General features: G+C 36.5%; 4 protein-coding genes across 5 annotated transcripts; 2 read left to right on the top strand and 2 right to left on the bottom strand.

Moving 5' to 3' along the window:
• Positions 1–377: 377 nt before the first annotated feature.
• Positions 378–13959, bottom strand: LOC148917337 (exocyst complex component SEC10a-like). Its single transcript, XM_089052407.1, has 9 exons — positions 13607–13959; positions 12504–12599; positions 12133–12390; positions 11970–12044; positions 11352–11453; positions 11162–11212; positions 10981–11086; positions 10202–10315; positions 378–397 (listed from the first exon to the last, which is right to left on the bottom strand). Exons 2-9 carry the CDS (start codon positions 12597–12599, stop codon positions 378–380), a joined length of 822 nt encoding a protein of 273 aa, XP_088908533.1. The 5' UTR covers positions 13607–13959.
• SEC10 (exocyst complex component sec10) lies at positions 4202–9538 on the bottom strand. 2 transcript variants are annotated; one of them, XM_089053700.1, is made up of 15 exons: positions 9381–9538; positions 8923–9021; positions 8717–8807; positions 8083–8168; positions 7819–7992; positions 7161–7214; positions 6916–7044; positions 6695–6787; positions 6444–6590; positions 6105–6202; positions 5897–5981; positions 5317–5375; positions 5123–5221; positions 4953–5036; positions 4202–4692 (listed from the first exon to the last, which is right to left on the bottom strand). In XM_089053700.1, the coding sequence occupies exons 1-15, from the start codon at positions 9426–9428 to the stop codon at positions 4614–4616; spliced, it is 1425 nt and encodes a 474-aa protein (XP_088909826.1). In that variant the 5' UTR covers positions 9429–9538; the 3' UTR covers positions 4202–4613. The 2 variants fall into 2 exon arrangements, with proteins under 2 accessions (XP_088909826.1, XP_088909827.1); XM_089053701.1 differs by having other exon boundaries at positions 6940–7044.
• Positions 13960–15705: 1746 nt separating the features above from the next.
• On the top strand, positions 15706–19443 carry LOC103332066 (uncharacterized). The gene is made up of 10 exons (XM_008234758.2): positions 15706–15974; positions 16100–16370; positions 16852–16953; positions 17047–17129; positions 17340–17456; positions 17644–17746; positions 17829–18492; positions 18600–18787; positions 18880–19010; positions 19198–19443. Exons 1-9 carry the CDS (start codon positions 15850–15852, stop codon positions 18994–18996), a joined length of 1770 nt encoding a protein of 589 aa, XP_008232980.2. The 5' UTR covers positions 15706–15849; the 3' UTR covers positions 18997–19010; positions 19198–19443.
• Positions 19444–20257: 814 nt separating this feature from the next.
• On the top strand, positions 20258–23847 carry LOC103332067 (uncharacterized). The gene is made up of 10 exons (XM_008234759.3): positions 20258–20514; positions 20627–20885; positions 21267–21368; positions 21472–21554; positions 21721–21837; positions 22025–22127; positions 22210–22324; positions 22655–22867; positions 22988–23164; positions 23371–23847. Exons 1-9 carry the CDS (start codon positions 20396–20398, stop codon positions 23110–23112), a joined length of 1236 nt encoding a protein of 411 aa, XP_008232981.2. The 5' UTR covers positions 20258–20395; the 3' UTR covers positions 23113–23164; positions 23371–23847.
• The last annotated feature ends 1035 nt before the right edge of the window (positions 23848–24882 follow it).

Here is a 24882-nt window from a genome sequence, read left to right as displayed (position 1 = left end):
ATAAAAAAAATAAATTCAACTTTTTTTATAATAAAAATAAATAAATAAATAATGGAAAAGTGGAAGCCAGTTAATTTGGGCGCTCCTGTCAAAAATGCTTGCTTGGTGGTATTGCAAAGATTTTTTAGTGGGTAGGTAAAGAATTACAAAAGCCTAAATTGCGCCCTCCTCCTGCTTACGTGCCCTATCCGTAATCTTGGGAAAAATGACAGATTAGTGTTTTTATTAGGGATGTTTTAACATGTAATTAAATGAATTCTGAATCAATCAGTTCAATCAAGCTTTGATTTAGTATGATCAATTTCCATGATTGTGGCATTTTATTAAGACCCTTCTAATTTAAGAAACCAATGCTTTGATGCTGCTTTGGCATTCAATTAGGTCTCCAATTCATTGCTGCATCGCATCTAATTTTACCAAAATTTGTGGTTTGATTTCATGACAACTTTGTTTTGTTTGAATAATTTTCTGTTTTGACAACAAATCAATCATCAAATACCATTTAATTCAATTGAAATTAGATTGGATCCTAATAGTATTTCGAATATAAATCAATGAACACCCCCCCTTAAATATAATATGATCATGGTCAATCCTAAATATCAAAATTGACTCACAAAGGATCCCAAAAGACTTAAAATTGTTCATCAATCTAATTTGAAAAGTTTTTATCACTAGATTACTATTGAACGTAAAAATCTATGGTGTGACACCCTTGAATCATTTGAATGATTGGCATTCAAATTTGTTTCAAATCCTTCCAAACCACAATTGATTTTTCAAGGTCAATGCTGACCAAAAAAAAAATTTGAGAATTACTTACCCAATGATTCGTTTTTAGAGAACGTATTATAGCAAAGTTTTGAAAGTACGAGAACTTATTTATTGAAAATCAAAAAATACAACTAAGAAGCATGAAACCTGACTCATATTCATAGAATCAATTAACACAGTATTCTGAATAAAATGGGAAACACATCTAACTAAACATAAAAGGATTGCATGATTTAATTAAGTAAAATAGTAGGTTTAAACTTTTCATAATCAATTCATTCCCCCACTTTTAAAGGTGTTTTACCCAATTATTTGATTTTAATTCGATAAGGAAATGTGTTTGTTGTACTTGTGCATTGGGGCTGTAGAATTCCATTTCTATATCAAAAAGGAGCAGCAGCAGAAGCAGCATCTGTTCCCCTCTTTTTGGGTTTTGATGCCTTTGTTTCTTCTGTACTCTCCCTGTCCCCACTTTCTTCATCAAAGGAGCACCTTCCCACGCCATAACGCTCGTGACCGGCACATGGGTTCCAGGTAGCGGTGCTCTCAAGTTATACCTCCACGTATCGCCCGTCCACAGCGAGTTTGTATTTCTATCTCCTTCGAGCGAGTACGGTGTGCCCAATAATGCCGCCATCAAGGAGTCAAAGTCCAAGCGCTGATCTAACGGCTCGACGACCAAAGGCATAGTAAGATGATCCGACGGCTACGGGAGGGGATTCACACTGAGACAACATTGCAACTGTAGATATACGGCGCAGGAAAGCTGACGAGGCATGCCAGCTAGCAATAATTTTCTCTAAATAAATCACGTGAGAGCACAGTATCATCACATGAGATATCAATATAACGTTACAAATCACTCAAATTATAACATATGTGTGCAATCGTTAATACTAAACTTTCCAAGAAGCTTCGACATGCAACATATGATTAGCTATATAGGGCAGGACTTCTATCTCGAGAGACGTACTAAGAAGAAATCATTATCCGTAATTAAATTCACCACATCTTATAGTTTGACTGAATTGAAACACCAACATGTTATTATTATCCTAAAAAGTAATTTTACACTCTTGACAAGTCATAATGTTGTAATTCAATGTGGGTCTAATATCTCTCTTTGTCGAATCAATCCAACGGTGGAGGTTGAAGAATAGTGTAGAGAATATACTGAAAAAAAATGCGGTGATAGAGTGCGACTCACTAAGATGGAGATGGTGAGTTGAACGAAGTGCATGTGAGGTTGGTGCAAGACGTGGGTGGCACGAGGCATTGAATTGTAAGCGTGTGGGGTCAGTGTCTCCAATGTTAAAATTTAAAGAAATTGTGGTGGGAAAAAAAGAAAGAAAAAATAAATCCGAGAAATAGGAAAAATGAGGGAAGTGTATACAAAGGTACAAGCCCCCCAACTTTGAGGGTTATGGCAAGCATTTGGTCAGCTGACCTCTTCAAATGACTCAAGTTGAACTAGATTTTGGGTTGCCCATCATCCCATTCCATTTGCATTTGTTTTTAATTAATTTAAAACAATTTGATTGTGTTGACTTTGACAACTGGGGAAGACCCAAATTGGCATAAAATAGGTTTATCTTATTTTGAATCTTTGTTCTAGACGTATAGTTAGATACGCATATACCCACGTGCACGATTAACAACATCTACAAGACAGATGTAAAGTTTATTTCCCTTACATTACATAGAGGGTTATTTTCCTACATATTTACTTGATTAGGTAATTGATGAGGAATACTAGATACCTTTATCTTTGTAAATTGCCCCCTACATTCTACCATCTCATTTTCATCATGAAATTTGGTTTAATAATCGAAACTGTCTAATCTTTTAGGTTTGATTTTAACTAAACACTTCTCTCCCCCAATCGCTTGTATTAAAAAAAAAAAATTACCATATTATTAATCAAATGACTAAATGATTTTCAGTAAGTTTTATTTTTTTGCAGAAATAACCTACAAAGTAAACGTTTTTTTTTAACATAATACAACATTGCAGAATGAGAATGTGAATCAAAAATATAAAAAAATTGAAGGTAGCTAGTATTCCCAATTGTTTCTGTTGAAACTTGACTGATTGGTGTAGGTGCATGAAATCCTTTCCAATTCTTATAGTTTTCATACCAAACAAGTTTCCCTCCATCATCTCTTTATTTTGAGAGATGGGTACTTGTAGGAGCTCATAAGATCAAATCCAGTTTATTAGGCCGATAAAATAAAGTGAAACCGGAGCTATTGATAATGATGGTTCATGTTGAAGGCAGGGCAGGGGAGGCATTTCTAGACTTTGGACCACCCACCACCATCCATCCACAACTTAATTATGACACAAACCTGCCGTCAACACTTTTCTTTCTCTCTCTCTCTCTCTCTCTCTCTCCATCCACAACACAACACTTGGTAACGTATTAACATTCATGCAAAGCTGTGAAGCACTTTGAATGAAAAATCTTTCTGGTGGTTTTGGGTTAATATATATTTTTTTTGGTTCAATCTCCATTTTGGGTGGTCAATGGTCAAGGATACACGTAACACGCTATTAACTCTTCTGCTTGTTTGTTTCTATCCATTTGGGGCTGTGGATATGTTGAGAGGGATATTGAGATTTTTGAGTTGCTTGCTTGCTTGCTATGACTTTGGCTTATGGGTCAAAATAATAGAGACTTGAAAAAGGTAGGGCTTGACAAGTATGAGAAGCCATAGCAAGCAACGCACAACCACAAAAACTTTGATGATTGTTGGGATATTCAGTATCTTTTGGCACCTGGTGTTTCATTTCATCATTCTTTGGTGTTTTTTATTTTTTATTTTTTTTTTTTATTTTTATTTATGTCTTGGCCTATCCTAAGATAGGCAGATGGTTTTATAATGGGTTTGGCACAAGGACATTTAAGTGATAGATTATAGATAGACACATTTGCTATCAGAGGAGATGGGTAATCCATTACTAGCCACCCCCACTAAACTTTCTACATCAATCACCGTTTCTCTTGAGAGAGAGAGAGCACTTAATAAGGAAAGGGGGAGAAGGAGGGTGCCTAGCCAGCAAAAATATAGGAGGAAGCCTACCACAAAGAGCGGGGCCATGGATGAATATCTCCATCACTAGCCATAACTTTTTCTTTTTCCTTCATTCCTACATGTGATTCATGGACTTGGGAGTGAAATCATCAACTTGAACTTTGTACCTTCCTTTTTGTGCGCTTTGACTAATTACAGACAACAGTAGAGCCCTATCACATGTGTTTTTTTCTGGTTTTTTGGATCCAAGCGATATTGGAGAAGAGGAGAATCAAACCTAAAATCTAAGACCATGGGTGCAAAGATAAATGCTCTTAACCACTTGAGCTACAAGCCCCAATTACGTTTAAATGAAATATAGTCTGAGCTGAAATAAAGAAACAAGCAAAGCATTCACAAATTCAATCTTTGGTTGTCTTAAATTATTTCCTGAAAGTATCATTTACAAAAGGCAAAACACGGGTACATCATATGATTCATATCCTCATATTGTCAAATGGAAGTTGCAACCCTAGCAAATAAATTCAAGCTCTAAAATAATACAAATCTTTCAGGTCCTCCTATTTATACCTTCAAAAATATACACTCAACAGAATTGGAAAGAAGAGCAATTTATGTATTCAATTATCTGTCCAAAGATGAGCTCCTTAACCAGACAGTTAATTTAATTTGAATTGGTTCCTTTGCTTGGCGTCCGTGCCTCCAGATGAATTCAACTTGATGTGCCATTTTTCTAAGCTCAGCAACAGCCGGATGAGAATTAAAATTTGGGAGGTCATATCTAATCAGCACACTGATTCGGTATCAACTGGAACTTGTCCACAAGGAACTAAGTCTGGCAGCAATCTTTGCGCTCTTGTAGTCCTCTCTAAGCTCAATAAACCTGATTTCCGATCCAAATCAAAATTTTATCTCAACCAACAGAAAACCTTGACTCTGACAAAACAACTTCATGCTGAATTGATACTAGTGTATTTCTTTCTGGATGTTTTAAAAAATAAGTCGAGAAATTTGGAAACTTTCCATCAATTGGAAAGCATCTCTCTTCTTTAATTGGAAGGAAAAAATGAGTTTCATGTGTGTCTGCATGTGTGTTCTAAGAGTGTTTTTACAGTCCACAGTTCAATATGTTCGAACTGATACCTCTGTGCATCTTTCCGTATGCTGGGGGTACCCTCAAACAGAGTTGAGAGGCTTTCAGGAGCAACAATAAACACATTGGCCATTCTGCAGAAAAAGCTCATCATTACATTCAGATTCAAAATATCAACAAGAATAGAAGCTGAAAATCTAGCAATTTCTTGGAAACTTACATGCCCAGCAATTCAAATTTTTCATCAACGGAAGGAGCATTGAAACTACGCACAAATTCTCCATATTCAGTTATGTCACGCTTCAGCCGCAGTCCTCCACTGAGAAACAAAGAAACAATTAGTACAAGTTACGTGATGTGAAACTTTCAACTAATTAGCAGGCCACAAAACATATTATGAGAAAGTCCACCTACCTGGGATTAAAAGTGAACTTCTGCCAATGATTTAGCAGCCCTTTGTGCAAGCGGTTTCCCTAGTAAAAGTTTTCACCATAATATAAATTCAAATGTGAAGGTGCCAAGATTCATCATCACTATATTATCACTACAAATTCCCTAACCATGGCAGCCAAACCCAAAAATATTGAGTTAATACCACATGCATATTACAATAAGAGAATGACAATGAGAAATATCATAAACTGCATAATTATGTTTGGCAATCTTTGTGCATAATATCATAATTGATCTAACACTTGCCACAAAGAGATAATGTGAAAGGCCTTGTATAATGCAATTGTTCTGATTTTTTCTTTTCCTTTTTTGTGTTCAATGAATTTTGATACAACCATTTCTCACTGTATCATATATTAGTTGAAAGCATTCTTGCCGTGTTCATGGCCATGCAATATGCAGTTCACCTTTCAATTACTCAATGAATTCAGGGCACTTGACAATTATTCTACAGTATTCAATCTAATTCTAAATCTATGACTGCAAAAGAGCTAGCATAGGAATGGAATCACATAAATCAAACCACAAATGAACTACTTACTAATTCAGTCAGAAAGGCTTGTTTGTTAAGACCTTCAAGTGCTGTGAATGCTGATTCTAATACACGAGAAAGATACGCTACAACTCTAGACAAGAGAAGAGAGATATGTTATTCAACATCAAGAAACAACACGTCTGCAAGAGGACAAATTAAAATGACAAGTTTTCAGGAGCCATTAAGATAGGCTTTAATTATTCATCGGTTGTACCTTGTACAGGCAGTTGTTGGCCGGTGATCAGGAGCAAATCCATCTTCAGGTGATCTATAATCTGTTGCCTTCTGTTCAGCAGAAAGTAACCGCTCCACCTGGATAGTAGGAATTTCACAATAGGAAAAAGATGAGAGATGGAGGAATTGACATAGAGAGCAAAATACATATTCAAGAAACACAAGAATCAACAAGAACAAGTGTACACACATGTAGAGCAGCACCTAGCACAAAAGACAAACCAATACTATACTTAATTGATACTAAAGGGGTGGAATTATGAAGTATACATGCCTAACCCTAGAATCTAAATAGCAGATCTACAATTCAATAACTAACCTCCGCCATCACAGTTTCAATACACTGTTGAAGCCCCTTATATGCAGCACTCTCTGCACTGGACATAGCCGTTGCCATTTCTTCACATGAAGCAGCATGTGCACCATCGACAGGGAGTAGAAGCCGAGATATAGAATTTGAAAAATACTGGAGAGAAAAATGACAATCAATTTAAGCTCTCAAAACATACCAGGTCATTCCATTCAAAGCAACATTCAAAGCATTTAGATAATGGCAATCCAGAAACATACTTGCTGAACTATAGCCACACTACTACCGCAGCGTTGTACAGCAACCATGAAAGATCTGAAACTGCTTTCACCAGCGGCGGCAGCAGCTTCTGCCTACACATCAGCCATTCATATCCCTTAAGTCCACCGTGTTGGGTAGACTATACATTTATTTAAAATATAACTACATTCTATAGTTCACAATTTAGAATGCAACAAAAAGTATACGATAAGGTAAGTACAGCAGAAGCAGCAGCAGCAGCTACCCTTCTACTAACACTAGTGCCCAGCACAAATCTTTCTCTCAAAGCTGCAGCTTCAGTCAGGCTGTCTCTTGCTCGTTCAAGACCTTCTGTTATATATTGACTGACCTGAAATGTTAAAAACATTCCTGAATTTCTTTCTTTGACAATTTAAAAATAAAAATAAAAACTGAACCTGTATGAACCAAAATTTGATCAAACCCTCTATCTAAGCACCAACTTACTTGGTCTAGCAGGGAAGTGAAGACTGCTTTCACATTTGCTGCAAGGGTTGCAGGCTGTACAACATGTAAAAAATCAATTTGAAAAACTGGTATAATATCTGATACTTTATATAAATCCAGTACAATTCAAACCCCAATTTTACCATCTACAAGGACATTGTTTTCCCCCCTATTTTCCTGCCCTTAATGAGTTTGCCCATCTCCCAATTATCTGTTTTATATCATCAGCATAACATGTACCTGACTAATGCACCAATGAAGGTGAATTTCCTACTTATCCACAGGGGAAAAAGCTCCTTTTAGCATGATTTTCATACAACTATGTCTTCAAATTCATAATCTCCGTGTGCAGATAGATTTTAAAACACCTCATAACAAATCTCCAATTTCAACATTAAACAAAGGAACTCTGTTAATGCATGTTAACCTGATAATGCCAAAAGAGAAAAAGAAAAGGTAGACCCCAATGTTGGGGAGAACAGAAGTAACACTACACGAACACTGTCAAAGCAAAACTTAGGGGCATAATTATAAATATGTTTCTTCCGGACTTTAAAACATACTAGGCAAACATTTTTCCCGAATCCTAAGTCATTAGATAAAAGTTGAAAACTCCTGAGTAATCATATGTAGAATCCCTTGAAACAACAAACATTACTTGAGATGAAAACAATGTGCATCTGGTAATTGCTTCTTCATTCCAACGGACAAACTCTGTCACAACAGTGACAGATATTTGCTGGTGGGAAGATGCTACTGCAGCCCCTTTTGAACGCCCAATTGTTCCACTTGATTCAGATATTTGCTGGCTTTCAGCACGTAGTTCTGCCATCTGCAAAGAGTAATGCATGTTATGGATTGTTACCACCAACACCGAATGAGAGTTGAAGCTTGGTCAAGAGATGATGCATTTGATGCAAACCTTAGCTTGATATAGTTGTCTAAGAGAGCCCTGCTCATGTTCAGGATATCCATCCTTGTGAGAAGAAAATAGAGACTCTGTGAGGCCTGCACCATCAGAGGAACTTTCTATGAAAATCCCCGAGTAGATAAGTAGAATGAAGCAATTCCAACCAAAGCAAAATGAGGACTGACTGAATGCAAACATTCTCACCAAGTAAGATGGTACAGGTAAATATTTGTTGGCTGTGAGCCTAGGATTTGTTAAAGAATGGCAATTTCTGCTATTTTAATAAATAAAAACATCTTTATAAATAAATAAATAAATAAAAAAAGGGGCAAAGTCCAAGTACATTGGAGGCAAAAGGAACCCAGTCTGGAACCATCTAGTTAGAACCCCACAGTAGATTAACTCAACAATATAAGAAATTGAAGTTTCTTAAACCATATCAGGCATCTCGAGTGCTGCCTATCTTTGTTTCCCAATTAATCTTTTCAGTGTCAATTGCTCCAAAACACAATCCACAAGCCTTTTATTTTTGGCTAAAAGCCACATGGTTACCTTATATTAACCATTAGTACCATAATAGTCACACAAGTACTCTGCATTGAGAAAACAAATAAATAAGGAGCTAGATTTCAAGTTAATTCATTACCCTCGACGTCCAAGTCACCACATCCCACAGCTCGTAGGTCTCTAGCAAGTTCTTGTGTCTTCTCATACGCCACTGCTAGCATTCTAAGATACTGCAGCCTCAGGTCAAATACAAGTTAAAGAAAGAACCGATTGTTAGTTCAAAAGCATTTAGTGTGCAAGAAAGAGAGGAGGGAGGGAGGAAACAGCCATAGTAAATTTACTCACTAGTAGAAGTCCGCCTTCTTCTATAGGAGGTATATTCACCAGAGATGGCTTAACTAATAATTTGTCAAGTAGAGCAGTAACTCTCTGCTCTAAAACTCGCTGCACCCAACGTAAGAAAACTAGTTATAAAGGTGAAAAAAAAAATCAAGTACTTCATTAACATGGAACCAAAATGAACCCAAAAGGAGTCATTTTTCGTCGTCACCCTTAGCCAACATGTAGGCTTACCAATCCCTTCCAAGCCTATGTGTTATATAAACTAACCCTGGGTTAACACTGCAGTCAATGCATCCAGATGGGATGTCTTGATTGCAAAGGGTTTGCCCAATGGTTTATATGATGCATGGCAGGCTTAGAAGGGGATGGTTAGGCTACAACTGGGTGAAGTGTGGGGAGCAAAGATACACTCATGCAAAAAAGATAAAAAGAATAAAATAAAGTAAAATCCTGGTTGGTACCTGAACTAAGATTGACATAACTTCATTAGGAGAAGGGAATACAGCCATAATTGTTGCAGCTTCCTTGCGCAACAGTATCTGCAATAGAAACAAAGATATAACAAATATATTGAGGAATATAACCTCTAATCTCGATCAATGGCATTTTTTAAACCTGTGATTTCTTTATATAAAGAAGAAAGTCCACGAGCAACATTGCTAGGACTAGCCTGTGAACCCTCATCACCAAGAACCAATCTGGTATCTGCATTCATGACTTCCACGTCAATAAACATTGGACGTGTTGCCACATAATGTTGCATGGCACTAGTGCCCCTGTTAAACTGCATTGCAATTTAAATTAAACAAAATAAGGCAAAGGGATTTTTCTAATGAATAAAAGCTGTAAAAATATCTGATACGGTATGAAATTAGAGCTTGAGAGAGAGAGGCCTGGAGTTTTGGTGTTAAAATCTAAGAATATCATGATCTATTAGGTCTAAACAATTATTACCTGAGATAAAATTTTAGCACATTCTGCCATGGTTGACAATTCTCTTCTCTGTGATGCAGCATCAAAACGAGCTAGCAATCTGTTCTCCAATTCTATTAAGAAGGTAAGAAGAAAAAGAACCTTGATTAAAATCAATCAACATAATTTGTAAGGGACTCCAAACTCTTTCCCACCCAAGCTTTTAATTTCTAGGATTCCACATTTTCATATAGAATCATTAAGAAGGTACTTCATTAGTTTTGAATAAAGTTTTTGGCACAGTGACTTCAAAAGATAGCATGGATCCCAACTAGACATAATATTTTTGTGACTACATACATACCATTGCAGTAGTCCTGAAGATTAGCAACTGCAACTTCTAATCCTCTGCTAGCTGTTGCATTGCCCATAACTGATGGTACAGCTATACCTTGTCTTCCAATATCTTCCTCAGCAAATGCCCCTAATATTGATAGAAGCATGGAAGGTTATTATTGCAATGAAGAGAACTTTTACCACTCCTAAAATCCATTCGTAAACGAAACTTATTTACCAAAAGCAATAATCACATTTTTCTCCCCATTGCCAGGATATTGGACGGTATTATCATAAATTACAAGTCTGTTCTTAAAGGATATCACATTGACATTATCAGCACACAGACATTATCAGTTTCTTCTACAACTCTATAGGGTGCTAAACACTCTTGACGGAGGATGGTAATTATTTGCATACACTCATGAAGTCATATCTACACAGTCGGATATTGGATGGTATTATCGAAAATTACAAGTCTGTTCTTAAAGGATATCACACTGACATGATCAGTTTCTTCTACAACTCTATAGGGTGCCAAACACTCATGACGGAGGATGGTAATTATTTGCATACACTCATGAAGTCATATCTACACAAGTCGGACGCAAATTTAATCTAGTTTCATTCACCTAAGAATATTTCATGACCATATCTTGCAAACGAATCACAGCTACTGGCTACCCCCAAGTGTCTTTGATACCCATTTCTAGAAAGAGAGTAAGAGGGAGGAGAGAGAGAGAGAGAGATGCTCATAAATAGTGTGCCTTAGAAAATAACTACAGATTTTTTAAGATGATAATGCCATCTTACGCAGTTTCTGTGCAATTTTAGCAGCCTCTGCAACACGACTATCATCGGAAAATAGGGGTGAAAGTTCCATTAGATCGCCTGGGCTGCTATTAAATTCCATCAAGTACTGCAAGGATTATGATAACAAGGTGTTAACTTATTAAAAATAAAGGGTAGCATATAATAAATGGACCCTGACTACCTTTATGAGCTCTATCGTTTGACTAGCAGTATCCCGCTGAGCATCTGCACTCTGACAAGGAAAACCCACAAATTACAAACACAAATTAACAAAGAGTTAAAGAAATAATTGCACAGTAGAAATCATTAACAAGTACAACTTTGGACGTTAAAGCATATGCACTAGCAACCAAGCATAGGACAAACTTCACCTGCAGATGATCTCCTATTTTTGCAGCAGTCTGTCCAACACTTGATATACGAGAATCCAACCTGGCAAAGCTACCAAACAAGCCGTCTACTCCTTTTTCAAGCTGAGAAATAACATGCATAACTAATACAGTCAAATTTGTGATTCCTATTCAATTCAGATTCATCTAATGCTTTGAGATTCAAAGCACTTTTGGACTTTAGATTCCTCACTTTGTGAAAGATTTACATGTTTTCACTTTAACATTGGTGGAAAACCATGTTAAAAAAGCAAGTTAAAATAGTAAACAATCGGTTTTATCTAACAGTAACGAGAAGCATATATGTTACTTCCATGGAATCCTTCACATATGATACTGGTTACCAAACGATAGGTGAAAATCACAAAAGGCCAGATGCAGTAATTTCCATATATTTTCAACAGGGAAATGTCATTTCCAGCTTAGAGAAATGCATCAAGTCCAACCCCAATATCCATGTTGAGCTCTAACGATGATAGTCTGAGCTCTGACAATAACATTTCCCAGTTGAAAAGGACTGCTGCTCCTTCTTCGAGTACAGTGTGCAAAACATTTTCTGAATAGAATAAACAGTAAAATGTATGCCCTCTACTAACTAACCTCAGCAAGTGTCTTGCGGTGCTTAGAGTCTTGTACAGAAACATCCTTCTTAAGATTGTTGAGTCTTCCATCAATCTTCAAGGGTAAGAGGGGGAAATCAACAACTTCAGAAAAAATTGAAATGACTTTGTAAGTCCAATACCTACGCTGTCACAAGGCATACCTGTTTCTGGAGATCAACCAACTCTTTGCAAGAATCCTTGAACAGAGATAAGATCTTATCTACTTCTGGAAATAGAGGGTCTGACAGTCCTTGCGCAAACTTTGCTGCATCCGATGGTGCTCGCATATGTCCATTTGACAAACCATCGTTCCCACTGATGTTGCTATGACCTTCAGATATATCTGTTTCTTCTTCTTTAAAAGATGGGAGAAGATCATTTACCAGGTTCCCAAACAATGCATCAAATGAAAACTCCCCCTGCAAATTAAATCCCAAGGAATTACAATCTTTACTTTACATTAATGCCCATGTGCATCATTGGTATACTACAATAGTTACATAAGGTAATGATATATTTTGCAGTTTTTCACCTTAAAGTCGTCTATGTCCAAGATGAGTGGAAGTGAGCTAACAGATGAAGATTTTGAATGTCTACTGCTTCTGATTCCGTCTCTACTCTCTTTCATCTAGTTCAAGAAAAATCAGCAGTGAAGCACAATCAATAAAGTCACCATTGGAGCTCACAAATGATACAGCCAACATCCAGCCAACAGTTCCATCCATTACAGACATATTAACTGCACTCTTCAATCGAGAACCAAAATTTTGTTGCTCAAATCACAAAAATAAATTTAAGACTTCTAATAAACCCAACTCTTGAGCAAAACATGAATGTGCATGTTTGCTAGTCCCACGAAACAAGAAACGGGCCTTTTATACATAATATCTCATAAAGGGATATCTTTAATGTCAACGGAGCACACTATTGAAAATTTTGGAGCCATCATTGTTACAAAATGAATTTTCAAAATCCCAGAAATGGAAACCCTGGAGCACATTATTTCCCATTCAGCAATGATCATTTTTCAATTTAATAGCTTAAAAGTTCAACTCTGAAACCATGATTCAGATTCAGGTTCAACTCTGAAACCATGATTCAGATTCAGATAAAACTTGACACATTACAGAACAAATTAAAGTAGGAGCAGTCCAAGAAAAAAAAAACAGCGATTCATTACTAGAAACATATTATAGGACTCAAAAATTAAAACAAGGTGAAGATAATGAATGTTGTCTAAAATTACGATACAGAAGAAATGCATGTTAAAATGAAAAACAGATGCTCTAGTTTTGATGGCGTTTTCAGCTGCTAGATTACTGGAGTTGGTGACTCCATTTCCAGTTTTTCATCATTTAGCTCTGTAATCTCACCAGCCAAACAAATTGATCAAGAAATTACAAAATATACCATTCGATTCAAAGCTCCACCATCCCTATATTCAGAGCTCCAATTGTCGCAACAGACTCTCTAGAATTTGAACCCCCAAACATTACAGAAATTACTGAACAATTTATACCATTTCTCACACTATAAGCAAAAATCAACAAATACTGTTCCTAATTTGGACGCTGTAAAATTTAGAAAAAGAAAATCCAAAATAATTAAAAGCAAATCGGAAAATGGAAAGTCCACCTCTATGCGAATCCACTGGGCGAGAGAGAGAGAGAGAAAGAGTGGCAGAGAGTTTGCCTCTTTCTTCTTTGCTTGGTCTGGTTTGGGTTAGATTGAGGGCGAGGGCGAGAGCGAGCGAGAGAGAGGAAGTTCGTGGACGAAGACTACAATGAATATTCAATAACTTTAGTGACCATTTTACCCTTCCATTGTGATACAAACGGTGTAATGATTGAGGGTAATTTTGAGAGTTAGAATGCATCTAAAAACAAGCTGGAAGCAGAAGCATTGTAGCTTTGATTTTTATTTTTATTGTTTTCATACGCTTTCTATTTGGTCTGCTGTTTCAATTTGATTCGCTTGCTTCTGCCCTCACGACATTCCTTTTCTTTTTCTGATTAAGAAAAACATTCCCTTTTTCTTCCTTTTTCACTTCGTTTTTTAGTTGGGCCAACCTAAACCCGTCCGAACCCTAACCCGACTTTTGAGTCCGAATTGTGCAAGAAAATGACCGAACTAAATTTCAACCCTAATTTGAGTTTGGGTTGAAATTTTATAATAAAAATATTTTATTCTTCCTTCATGTGATATTCTAAATTTATTAGTTACATGTCTTTCCTATTGTCAAGGTTAATTACATATCTTATTTTTAAGTTTCTTAATATGTAGTTGTTGATGGATTATGGTTGTGTTTATATGTAATGTTATCTCATAATAATAATTCTTATGCAATGAACATTTAAGGAAATTATACTTACTAACAAGTTATATCATCATTATCATTGTTTTCGTATTTTTAGTTGATAAACCATGGAGGGTTGGAGTCTCTTTTGATTTCATTTCCTTTTATTTGTTGTATTGAACTAGTTATGTGTGAGATCTAATCTGAACTTAACTTGAATCCAACTCAAACGGTTATATGTTAGAGTTGAATTAAATAATTCTCAACCTAATTAAAACTCGGGCTCAAACTCGAGCCAAAGCATGAGGTTCATTGTGACTTTTAAAATGGACACTACATTTCAATTTGTTCACATTACTACCCAAACTTGTAAAATGTTATCATTTTAAGTCTTATGCGTGTATGATCATCTATTCCTTCTTCTTTTTTTCTTCTTTTTTTATATATATAAAAAATAAGTGATAATCTAAACTAAAGGGAATGGGGTTCTCATACACACTAACAAGGTGTCATAGATATTCAAACCTAAAACTACTAATCTGTGAGTCAATGACTTTTTCACTAGGTTAGACCTTGTTAACCCTTTATTAACTACCAACGTGGCAAGTAATGATACTCAACTCCAAAAACAACAAGACCACACCCCATCATATCGTTAAGAACATTTTTGCATTTATATCGCCCAATTTTTAGTCAAACATAAAGCATACCTCCCAAAAATTTGTTTGCATTCCAAATTATGGCTGTAATCAACATCTTGAATCCTAGCATGGGACGCCAGGGTATGGTCTCACTGTCTCTTAAAAATGAGCCTTGCACTTGCCACATAGGCAATTAACGGTGGAATGAAGTCATACATAGGTTCAAGAAATTGAAAGCATAAAACTTGTTTGGTAACCAATTTCAGTTTTCAAATAAACAAAAAATTGTTTAAAAGCTTTTTGATATTTGATTTTAGTTTTTCAATTTTATGTGGAACTTGGAAATGAGATTTTTGGGGTTAAATTGTGAATTTGAGATCATAGAATGAAAGTGCATATTACAAAGAGTTTGTGACATTTTTCAATGAATGCTTTTTAGTTAGGATGATTTTTTTTTTGGGTGCTAACTTTCTCATTTCTCTTTTGTCCGCTTACACTCTTTTTTGTTTTTTAAATTTGGAGATGAAAGGAAAGGGGAGGAGAGATGGCTTTGCATGTTTCAGATGAGGGTACTGTCTAAAAAAGAGGATTTTGCCCCTCGATTTCACTGAACAATTGACAAACTTTCATGATAGAATTGTTTTAATACTAAAGTTGGAGTACTATTAAAATGAAAAATTTAGTTGGTTGAACAAAATGAAACTCCAACAATAGTTGGGAACCATTTCTGTTAAAACCCAAAAAATTGACATGGCCTGCACGTGAGCAGTGCGTGCACCAATTGTGAACATATGCATTTTGGGTGCTTGGTTTTCCCCTCCCTCCTCTTCCATCTTCTCCCGCTCAGTTCTCTATGTTTTTCAAATTTCGCTCCATTTTCCCGAGAAAATCATGACAGAAATAAAGCGAAAGCTTGAAACCTCATAGCAGAGACTAGAGAGATGGGCGATGCAGATTGCAATAGCTGCGCCAAAACCATTTGTTCAATCTGTTACGAAGATCTCAAGCCCATTGTCGAGGATCTCCAAGTCATCACCATCTGCGGTCATGTCTTCCACGAGCTCTGGTATCTATCTCTCTCTCATCTCCACATATATATGGATATAATGTGTTATTGTTTTCTCTAATCTCAATGTATGCATTGATTGGAAATTAATGTCAAAACGGTGACGTTGCTGTGTGAAACCCTAGTCTGCAACAGTGGTTCGAGTACTCTGCGAAGACGAAGAGATACACTTGCCCGGTGTGCAAGCAAAATTGCAAAGAAAAGGATGCCGGTCGACTTTATTTTCAGTCGGTGGGGGACTCAGCAGATCCCAGTCTCACTCAGAGGCCGATTAACCAATGCGAGGAAGATCCCGTGGTGTTGCGTCGAGAGGTGAAAAGGTTGGAGGTCACGGCGCTAGGGCTTCGTTCGGCTTTTGATCTTCAGGGGAAGGAGCTTAAAGAGCTCAAAGAGGAGGTATTGGATTCTCATTATGCATTGTTTGGCTTCTGAGAAATAAGGGGAAGAACAAAGAAAATGACTTAGAATTTGAACTTTGGTAAATTCGTGTTCTACTATTTGAGTTCGAATTACACATTTGGATTAGTTTGTTTTTCGTTTTACGGTACCTTTGGAAATTGGAGAAAAAAAATCAAGCACAATAGTTGTAATTTCAGCCAGAGAATTGACTTTGAATGTTAGATGATTTGTAATTTGGTACTATTCTGTCATTTGATAGTATAGTTTGGCTTAACTGGGAATTTAAAACAATGTAAACATAATACTGAAAAGTTTGTTTGCTTTTACTTAATCAGAAGGAAAATTAGAAACAAATGTTGCAAAAGTTTGAGGAAGATTGTAGCTATTCATGCTTAAAGGTATGTACAAATAATAGAACTCTGGATATTCAGTGATTTATTTTGAGAAGCAGCTTTATATGAGGAAAGTTTTATTTCAGCTTTGTCTATGCAAGGATGAGGCAAAGAAAGAAGCAGTGTTGAAGAATGAAGCCTTGAAACAACAAGCATCTGTGCAGCAGCAGCTTCATATGAAATCTGAGGTAAACCATGAACTTTGGTTCTTCATTAAATGCATTTTTAAATAGTCTTTGATTGATTTTATAAATCTGATAAAGTGGTAATTTTTTTGATAGGCCCTTGATAAATCGACTATGGAGCGCTTGAGGTTGCAAGACAGAAACATGGCATTGGCCAAAGAGCTTGCAGCATTCAAATTGTGAGTGGTTTCACTATGAGTGGTAGTTTTTCTAATGGTTCTTTATCATTTTGTTAATCAGAAAGAGTTAAACATAAGACTTACGTCAACCCCACACATGCTTTGCCTCCTTAGCCCAAGCAAAGGGCTATTATGTTATAGGCAATCTAATCTCTCAAATACTTGTTTTCTTTTTCTGCTCCTAACATGGTTATGTGGGTTGCAATCTAGGGTATCTGATTTAGATCTGAATGAAGATGAGGTTCTAAAGCTTTCCACTCTTGGTAATGGGGCCAACACCAAAGACACGATAGATATTCTAAGAAAGTCCTTGGAGATGAGTAAAAGGTCAGCCATATAAATCTTATCTTGAAATTTACTCAGCCTTTATGGATGGAGCAAACTGTTTGACATTTGCTCAAATGCTTCTCTCTCAAGTGATTTTAAGCAGTGGTCATTTCTCATTTCATCCTTTTATACTTTGTCTCTTTCTCATGTTTTAATTTACATTATTTGCCATGCATATTTCTCATAGGAACTACAAAGAATTGATAAACAAATACAATGGTATTGCACGAGAAGCCCGTGAGAGCAAAAAACTTGAGAAGGAGGCTAAAGAAAAGATTAAAAAATTGAAGGTAAGTTTGTGATGAGATGATCTGAAGTGAATATCAATCGATGAGTGGAACCTGATCTAAGTGATTTTGTGGCCATTATCAGAATAGGGTACAAGAACTGGAGATGGCTGTTGAAGTAAAAGATAATGAAGATTTGAGGGATTTAAAAGCTTCAAAGAAAACTCGGGGTGAAGGAGTTATGCAGAATGGTGTACAATGTAACTTTAAATCAATGCCTGTCAACAACTCATCCGAAGATCAACGAGAACATCTGTATGCTCCCAAGCGTAAGTTGAATAAGACTGAAAACTTGGAAAATGATCTACTGTGCCATAGGAGAACAGAAAACTTCAATTTCATTGATCATATGGATGAAAATTATACCAATTATGGTACAAGGACCCCTGCTCATGATAAAGTAAGAGATGCCTACTCCTTAATAGATGAAGATGCTTCAAAAGTTTCCACAACTAAGCATGGACTTTCAAATCTCAATTTGAAAGAACAAACCTATGACGGTGTTGCTATCCAGAAGTGTACTCGGTTGAGGTCAGAGGCAGCTTCTGATACTAAGAAAGAAACTTCAGTCATTGGACTAAGCAATTTGGTTGAGCCTTTCAGTTCAATAACTGGTACCTCTAAGAATACTGCCAAGACCCCTGCTGCTGATATGGCTGATGTTGTGATTCTTGATGATGTTGAACAAGTTCAACCCATTTTTAACATCAGAAAGGAGTCTCCTATCCCACAACCACTTCCCAGTCCAGGTATATTATTGATGCATTTTTGAGTTCGACTGGGAAATGCATCATGAAATGATTCTGAAGATAAGAAAAACTTAACTTTGTTTTTGTTATTTCTCTTCCAAATGCAGGGGATATATGTTTTTCTGGTGGCTTGCTTGGGCCTGATGGAACAAACAGATATTTAGGTAAATGGTGCAAGCGGGGTCTGAACAGGGGATCAGAATCAAGTGCAGATACTGGTCGTTTGATTGCTGTAGGAGCTGACGGAAGAGGCGGTAGAATCAAAGTTCTGAGATCTTTGAATCAATTGACAGTGGTGGGTTTATGTGTTTGTTTACATTTAAATTAGTTTTCTCTAATTTGACAATGTTACAAATGTTAAGCATGTCGATATTTTTACGTTTGCAGGATAATAAGGAGAATTCATCAGGGACCAAGAGGTGCAAGACTGGAGCTAAGACAAACAGTTCGCAGTCCCAAGGGTGCTTGCAAATAGAACACTTCTTTGGAAGGATTGGCAACTAATCAAGTGTTTGAAGGTGCGCATATTTATGGCTTTGCAATGTTGAGTTACATGAAAGAGTAACGAATGGTAGAAGCAAATGGATTTGTTAGTTCCTATTTATGAATTGGTTTTTATTGATATTCCATCTTAAATTATTAATTTGATTTTTTTTTTTTAATCTGTTCATATAATCTAATCCGTCTCTTTGTTATCCTACGCAGCCGAAGACAAACCCTATGCAGATGTCCAGAAATATCAGTGGTTACTACTTAAGTTAAGAGAAAAGAAATGTCTTGAACGATGGCTGATGGGATTTGTTTCTTCCGTTCAAAATGATGTCTTCTTGTAAAAAGTTTCTCCCATTTTGTTGTCTATAGCATAACTTGTGTGCCAGTTCAAAATGAACCAGGGTGCAGTTTTCTCTTATGCCCCTTGGACAAATCTCAATACAAAATCACTTCAATGAACCTTCTGCCTTGCATGAATGCCATGACGCAAGAGTATCACAAAAGCAGCCCAACATTATTTTAATAACGCAACTAAAAACTAAAGATAATTAATAATATACTTGTATATTACTCAAAATTTCCGTTATTTCCAAATTGTACTCTTATTCCAAGCAAAGGACAAAAAGACTTGTATCCTTTTTAATTTTTTTCAGTGAAGTCTTCTAGTGTATGATATATCCCTAGTTTCTTTCTTTCTTTTACAAATCTATTTTCATAATACTATAATTTAGCCGCAACAAAGTTATGCCGCCAGAATGGGTTAGTCACAATCAAGCATTGAATTCATCATAAATAGGAGAAATCGAATCTAGGACTTCGGATGTATGGTTAAATGCTCTTAACTCGTGAGCTATAAGCCCATTGCGATACTTATTGGTATTTTTATGCACAGAAATTAAATAATTGAGGGGCATTTCTATAATTTTCCAACATTTGTAACCCATCAATTGTTGTTTTTAACCTCTTCCATCTTCTTCTTCTTCGCTCTTCATTCTTCCTGTTCTTCTGAAAAAAAATGGAATCTTGGAAAAAATGAATTATAGTATGGACTGAAAATGAAAACGTTGAAAACGAAAACAACATAATTTCGTTTTCAACTCGGGATTTGTTTTCGGAAAATATTTTTAGGGAAAACAAAAACGTTCTTTTCAGAAAACAGGAAATGAAAACAGAAAACGGGCCGTTACCGCTAAATAATTGAGGGGCATTTCTATAATTTTCCAACATGTAACCCATCGTTGTTTTTAACCTCTTCCATCTTCTTCCCGCTCAGTTCTCTGAAAAAAAATGGAATCTTCCCGCTCGGTTCGGTTTTTTTTCTTTTCAAAATTTCGCTCCATTTTCCCGACAAAAATCACGAGAGAAATAAAGCGAAAGGCCGAAACCCCAGGAGGAGGTAGAGACAAGAGAGATGGTGAATTGCAACGCCTTTAGCAAAACCATTTGCTCACTCTGCTACAAAGATTTCGATCCCATTGTTGAGGATCTCCAAGTCATCTCCATCTGCGGCCATGTCTTCCATGAGCTCTGGTCTCTCTCTCTCTCTCTCTCTCTCTCTCTCTCTATTTCATTTATAATTTCTATGTATGCATTTCTTGAAAATTAATGCTTCAAACGCTGCGTTTTGTCTGTAAAACCCTAGTCTGCAAGAGTGGTTCGGGTACTATGCGAGCAAGAAGAAGTACAGTTGCCCGGTGTGCAAACAAAGTTGCAAGCCAAACGACGTCGCTCGGCTTTATTTTCAATGGGGTGATTCGGGTCTCACTCAGAGGCCGGTTATCGAACGCGAGGAAGATTCCGAGGCGTTGCGTCAAGAGGTGAGAAGGTTGGAGGCCATGGCGCTAGGGCATGGTTCGGCTTTGGAGCGTAAGGAGAAGGAGGTCAAAGCGCTCAACCAGGAGGTATTTGCAATGTACTGGATTCTCATTATTTTCTGTTTGGTTACTGAGAAATCTTGGGAAAAACAATGAAAAGAAAGTAGGATTAGGAAGTCTGGTAAATTGGGGTTTCCGTTTTGCTATTCCACTTAAAAAAAGCAATATAATTGCAACTTAGAGTACTCGAATTGATAAGGTAGTTTGGCTTAATTGAGGAATTTAAAACATTGGAAACAAAATGCTCAAAGTTTGTTTCCATTTTCCTACATTGAAAGGAAACTTGAAAACCAAAGCCCGTTTTGTTCAAGATTTTGTGCAAGATAGAAATATCAAAACCCTGGATCTTCAGTGGTTTATTTTGTGCAAGATTATAACAGCTTGCTTTGTGTTCATGTGGTTTTTCAGCTTTATCTATCCAAGGAGCAGGTAAAAAAAGAAGTTGAATTAAAGAATGAAGCCTTGAAACAACAAACATCCATGCAACAGCTGCTTCATATGAAATCTAAGGTAAGCTATTAGCTGTACTTCTTTAAATATATTTTTAAATTATGTAAATTTATTATGAGAAGAAAAAAAGAAGCTGATGAAGTTTTGGTAAAAAAATTTGTAGGAATTTGATAAATTGACTATGGAGTGCTTGAGGTTGCAAGAAAGAAATAGAGCATTGGACAAAGAGCTTGCAGCAGTTGAACTGTGAGTGGTTTTGCACCACGGCAAGTAGTTTTTTTTAATGGATTATTACTATTTTGTTTCAGAAATTTGCGTGAGCCAAAGCCCGAAGGCTAGTATAGGCTACTTAATCTCTCAATGACCTGTTTTGTTTTCTGCTCCTAACATGGTTATGTGAGTTGCAATCCAGGGTATCTGATCTAGATCTGGATGAAGAGGACGTTTTAAAGATTGCAGCTCTTGGTAATGGAGCCGACAACAAAGACACAATAGATGTTCTAAGAACGTCCTTGGTGATGTCTAATAGGTCAGCCGTATATTCTTACTTTGAAATTTAGTTGATTTCAACGGATGGAGCAAACTGTTCGGCATTTACTTTTGTGTTTTTATCTAAATAAAGTTGAAGTGGTAGCCACCTCTTCATTTCACTTATGTATACCTTGTTTCTTTCTCATGTTTTAATTTGTTTTCTTTGCGATACCTACTTCTCATAGGAATTACAAAGAATTGATGGCCAAATACAATCTTCTTGAACAGAAAGAAGCTCGTCACAGTAAAAAGCTAGAGAAGGCTAGAGGAAAGATAAATAAATTGAAGGTAAGTTTGTGATGAGATGATCCTATGTGAATCTTATTTGAGGAGCGGTTCCTGATTTAGTGATTTTTTTGGTCATTATCAGACGAAGGTACAAGAATTGGAGACTGCTGTTGAAGTTAAGAATACTGAAGTTTTGAGGGCTTTAAAAGCTTCAAAGAAAACTCGAGGTGGAGGATTTATTCAGCACGGTGTAAATCGTAAGTCTAACTGTGTCTCTCAGCATTTCATTTAAATCAAAGAAAACATCTGTATGATCTCGCATGTAATTTGGATAGGATGGAAGCTTGCAGAATGATCTACTGTATCATAGGGCAACATAAAACATCAATTTCACTAACCATATAAATCAAAATTGTGCTAAAGATGTCACAAATATCAGTGCTTGTGATAAAGTAAGAGATGCCTACTCTTTAGTAGATGACATGCTTCAAAGTTTTCTACAACTGTGCATGGAATTTCAAATCCAAATTCAAAAAAAGAAACCTGCTTGGATGTTGCTAACCATAAGTGTACTTGGTTAATGTCAGAGGCAGCTTCTGATAGAAAGAAAGAAACTTCAGTTCTTGGACTGAGCAATCCGGTTAAGCAGTTGGGTTCAATAACTGGTACTTGTGCGGATATTGCCAAGACTCCTGCTGCTGATATTGCTGATGTTGTGATTATTGATGACGATGAACAAGTTCAACCCATGATGAACATCAGAAACGAATCTCCTATCCCACAACCACTTCCCAGACCAGGTTTACTTGAATTCATTTTGAGTTTGGCTGGGCAGTACAGCATGAAATAAGTTACATTTACCTGAACAACATTACAATATGAAATGTAACTTTATTTTTGTGTTCCTCATTAAAATGCAGGGGATGCATGCTTTTCTGGTGGCTTGCTTGGTCCTGATGGAACAAACAGGTATTTAGGTAAATGGTGCAAGCAGAAGCATAAGAACAGATCGGCAATAGCACAAGATCCAAGCTGTACAAGCTGACGGAAGAGGTGGTTTAACTAAAGTTCTGAGGTCTCTGAACCAATTTACAGTGGTGGGTTTATTTGCTAGTTTTCACTCAATTTACTTTTGTCTAAATGCCTTCTCAGACTGATATTGGCTATTCCTATTTCTTATTTGGATTTCCTTTTTATTGTCTTTTTTTGTTGCCAGAGTTAATCTGATTCCCTTTCTAAGCGAATGAGTTATTTGATAGTTTTTGCCCATATGCACTAAAATCATAGGTTTTTACTTTTGCAGGATGAAAAAGAAGAATTCACCAGGGACAAAGAGATGAAAGTACTGAGCTAAGACAAATAGCTTGCAGTCCCAAGGGCGCGTGCAAATAGAACACTTGGAATTTGTTTCATCAATTGAAAATGTAGTGTCTTGCACAAAGGTTCACCCATCTTGTGCATTATGGGCCAGTTGCTGCTTCAATTTTGCAGACAAACATCTCTGGCATTTTCGACGGTGATTTTTTTTTCTTCTTTTCCTTGCTCTCTTCTTTGGTGGTCTTAGACTAGTTTTTTCTTCTACCACTTTGTTATAACCCCTTAAAACACTTCATCCCCGCACTCTGCTCTTCGAAAACCCCCTTGCCCTTTTTCGAACCGAGGTCTCAAAGTCCATAGAGGGAAATGCTGTAAAATCTAGCTTCATGCATGAGTGATGATTAAGTTTCCAATATGTGTTGTGATTGCATATACAAATTAGGAATGGGAGAGGCTTATGGCATCAACCCTTTGTCCTTTTTTTTTCTAATGACAATTTCCCACATGTAAATTTTTTTTAATACAAGCAATTAGGACAGTAGGTGCTTGGGGTTTTGAACCTCTTCCCATATGGATAGAGGTGGAAGAGCTCTCATACTGAAAAAAAAAATAATAATAAAAAAGAGGTGGAAGCCCTCAACCAATTGAGTTATGCCCCACTAGTATTTCCCACGCAAGTTTATAACGCTACCATTAGGCACAAACAGCACGACAGTTTTGAACGTTCTCCACACGATAATTCTTTGGTTTAAGCAGGTCCTGCATGAATTTCTTACAACCTTCAATTATTTATTGTCTGGGGAAGGAAAGCAATACTGAAACTGGATAAATTCAATAGTTTTATTTTTGGGCCCAGGCCCCCGGTTTGGAATTTGGATTGCTCGATTCAAAATACCGCCCGCTGATTCGGGAATGTTCTTTTACAGCCCATGCTATTCGTGGGCGGCTTGCAAATATATACCGAGGGTGAAAAAAATAGTTCTCTCCATAATTTCCGTCTTTAAAAGCCTTTGAAGTGCTTTGCTGACCAATCATATTATTGTTTTGTTCTGTAAGATTTACTTTCGCGTTTGATGAGAACTTTTTACCCATAAATTATTTATTAAATTAGTTAATGGGCCATCAATGGGTCAATTCTAATAAAAAAGAGCTTTGACTTTCAGATAAGAGGTCTCCGGCATCATAGTTGTGTATTAGAAAAACTCTCGTCCTAATTTAGATTGTTGCGTGTACTTAAAAAAAAAGTTAATGGGTCAATGAGCAATACTACACTCATCACTTAAATTTATAGTTCTAGTCGTTGGTTGGTGGAATGTGAATGGAATGAAAATAGAAATAAATGTATTAATCCACGTTTTTGGTTGGGAAAAAATAAATCAGAATCAGAAGTTCTTGGGGTTAGCCCAAGTGGTGAGAATAGTTGAAAAAATGGATCATAATCAGGTTATGTCTAGGGTTCATTCACTCCATTTAAACAACCAAAAAATAAATAAAAGGT

This window comes from Prunus mume, linkage group LG5 (assembly GCF_029339155.1).
Source record: "Prunus mume cultivar Tortuosa linkage group LG5, ASM2933915v1, whole genome shotgun sequence".
NCBI classification, from domain to species: Eukaryota; Viridiplantae; Streptophyta; class Magnoliopsida; order Rosales; family Rosaceae; genus Prunus; species Prunus mume.
The sequence above is the reverse complement of the archived record's forward strand: the minus strand, read 5'-3'. Positions and strand labels throughout refer to the sequence as shown.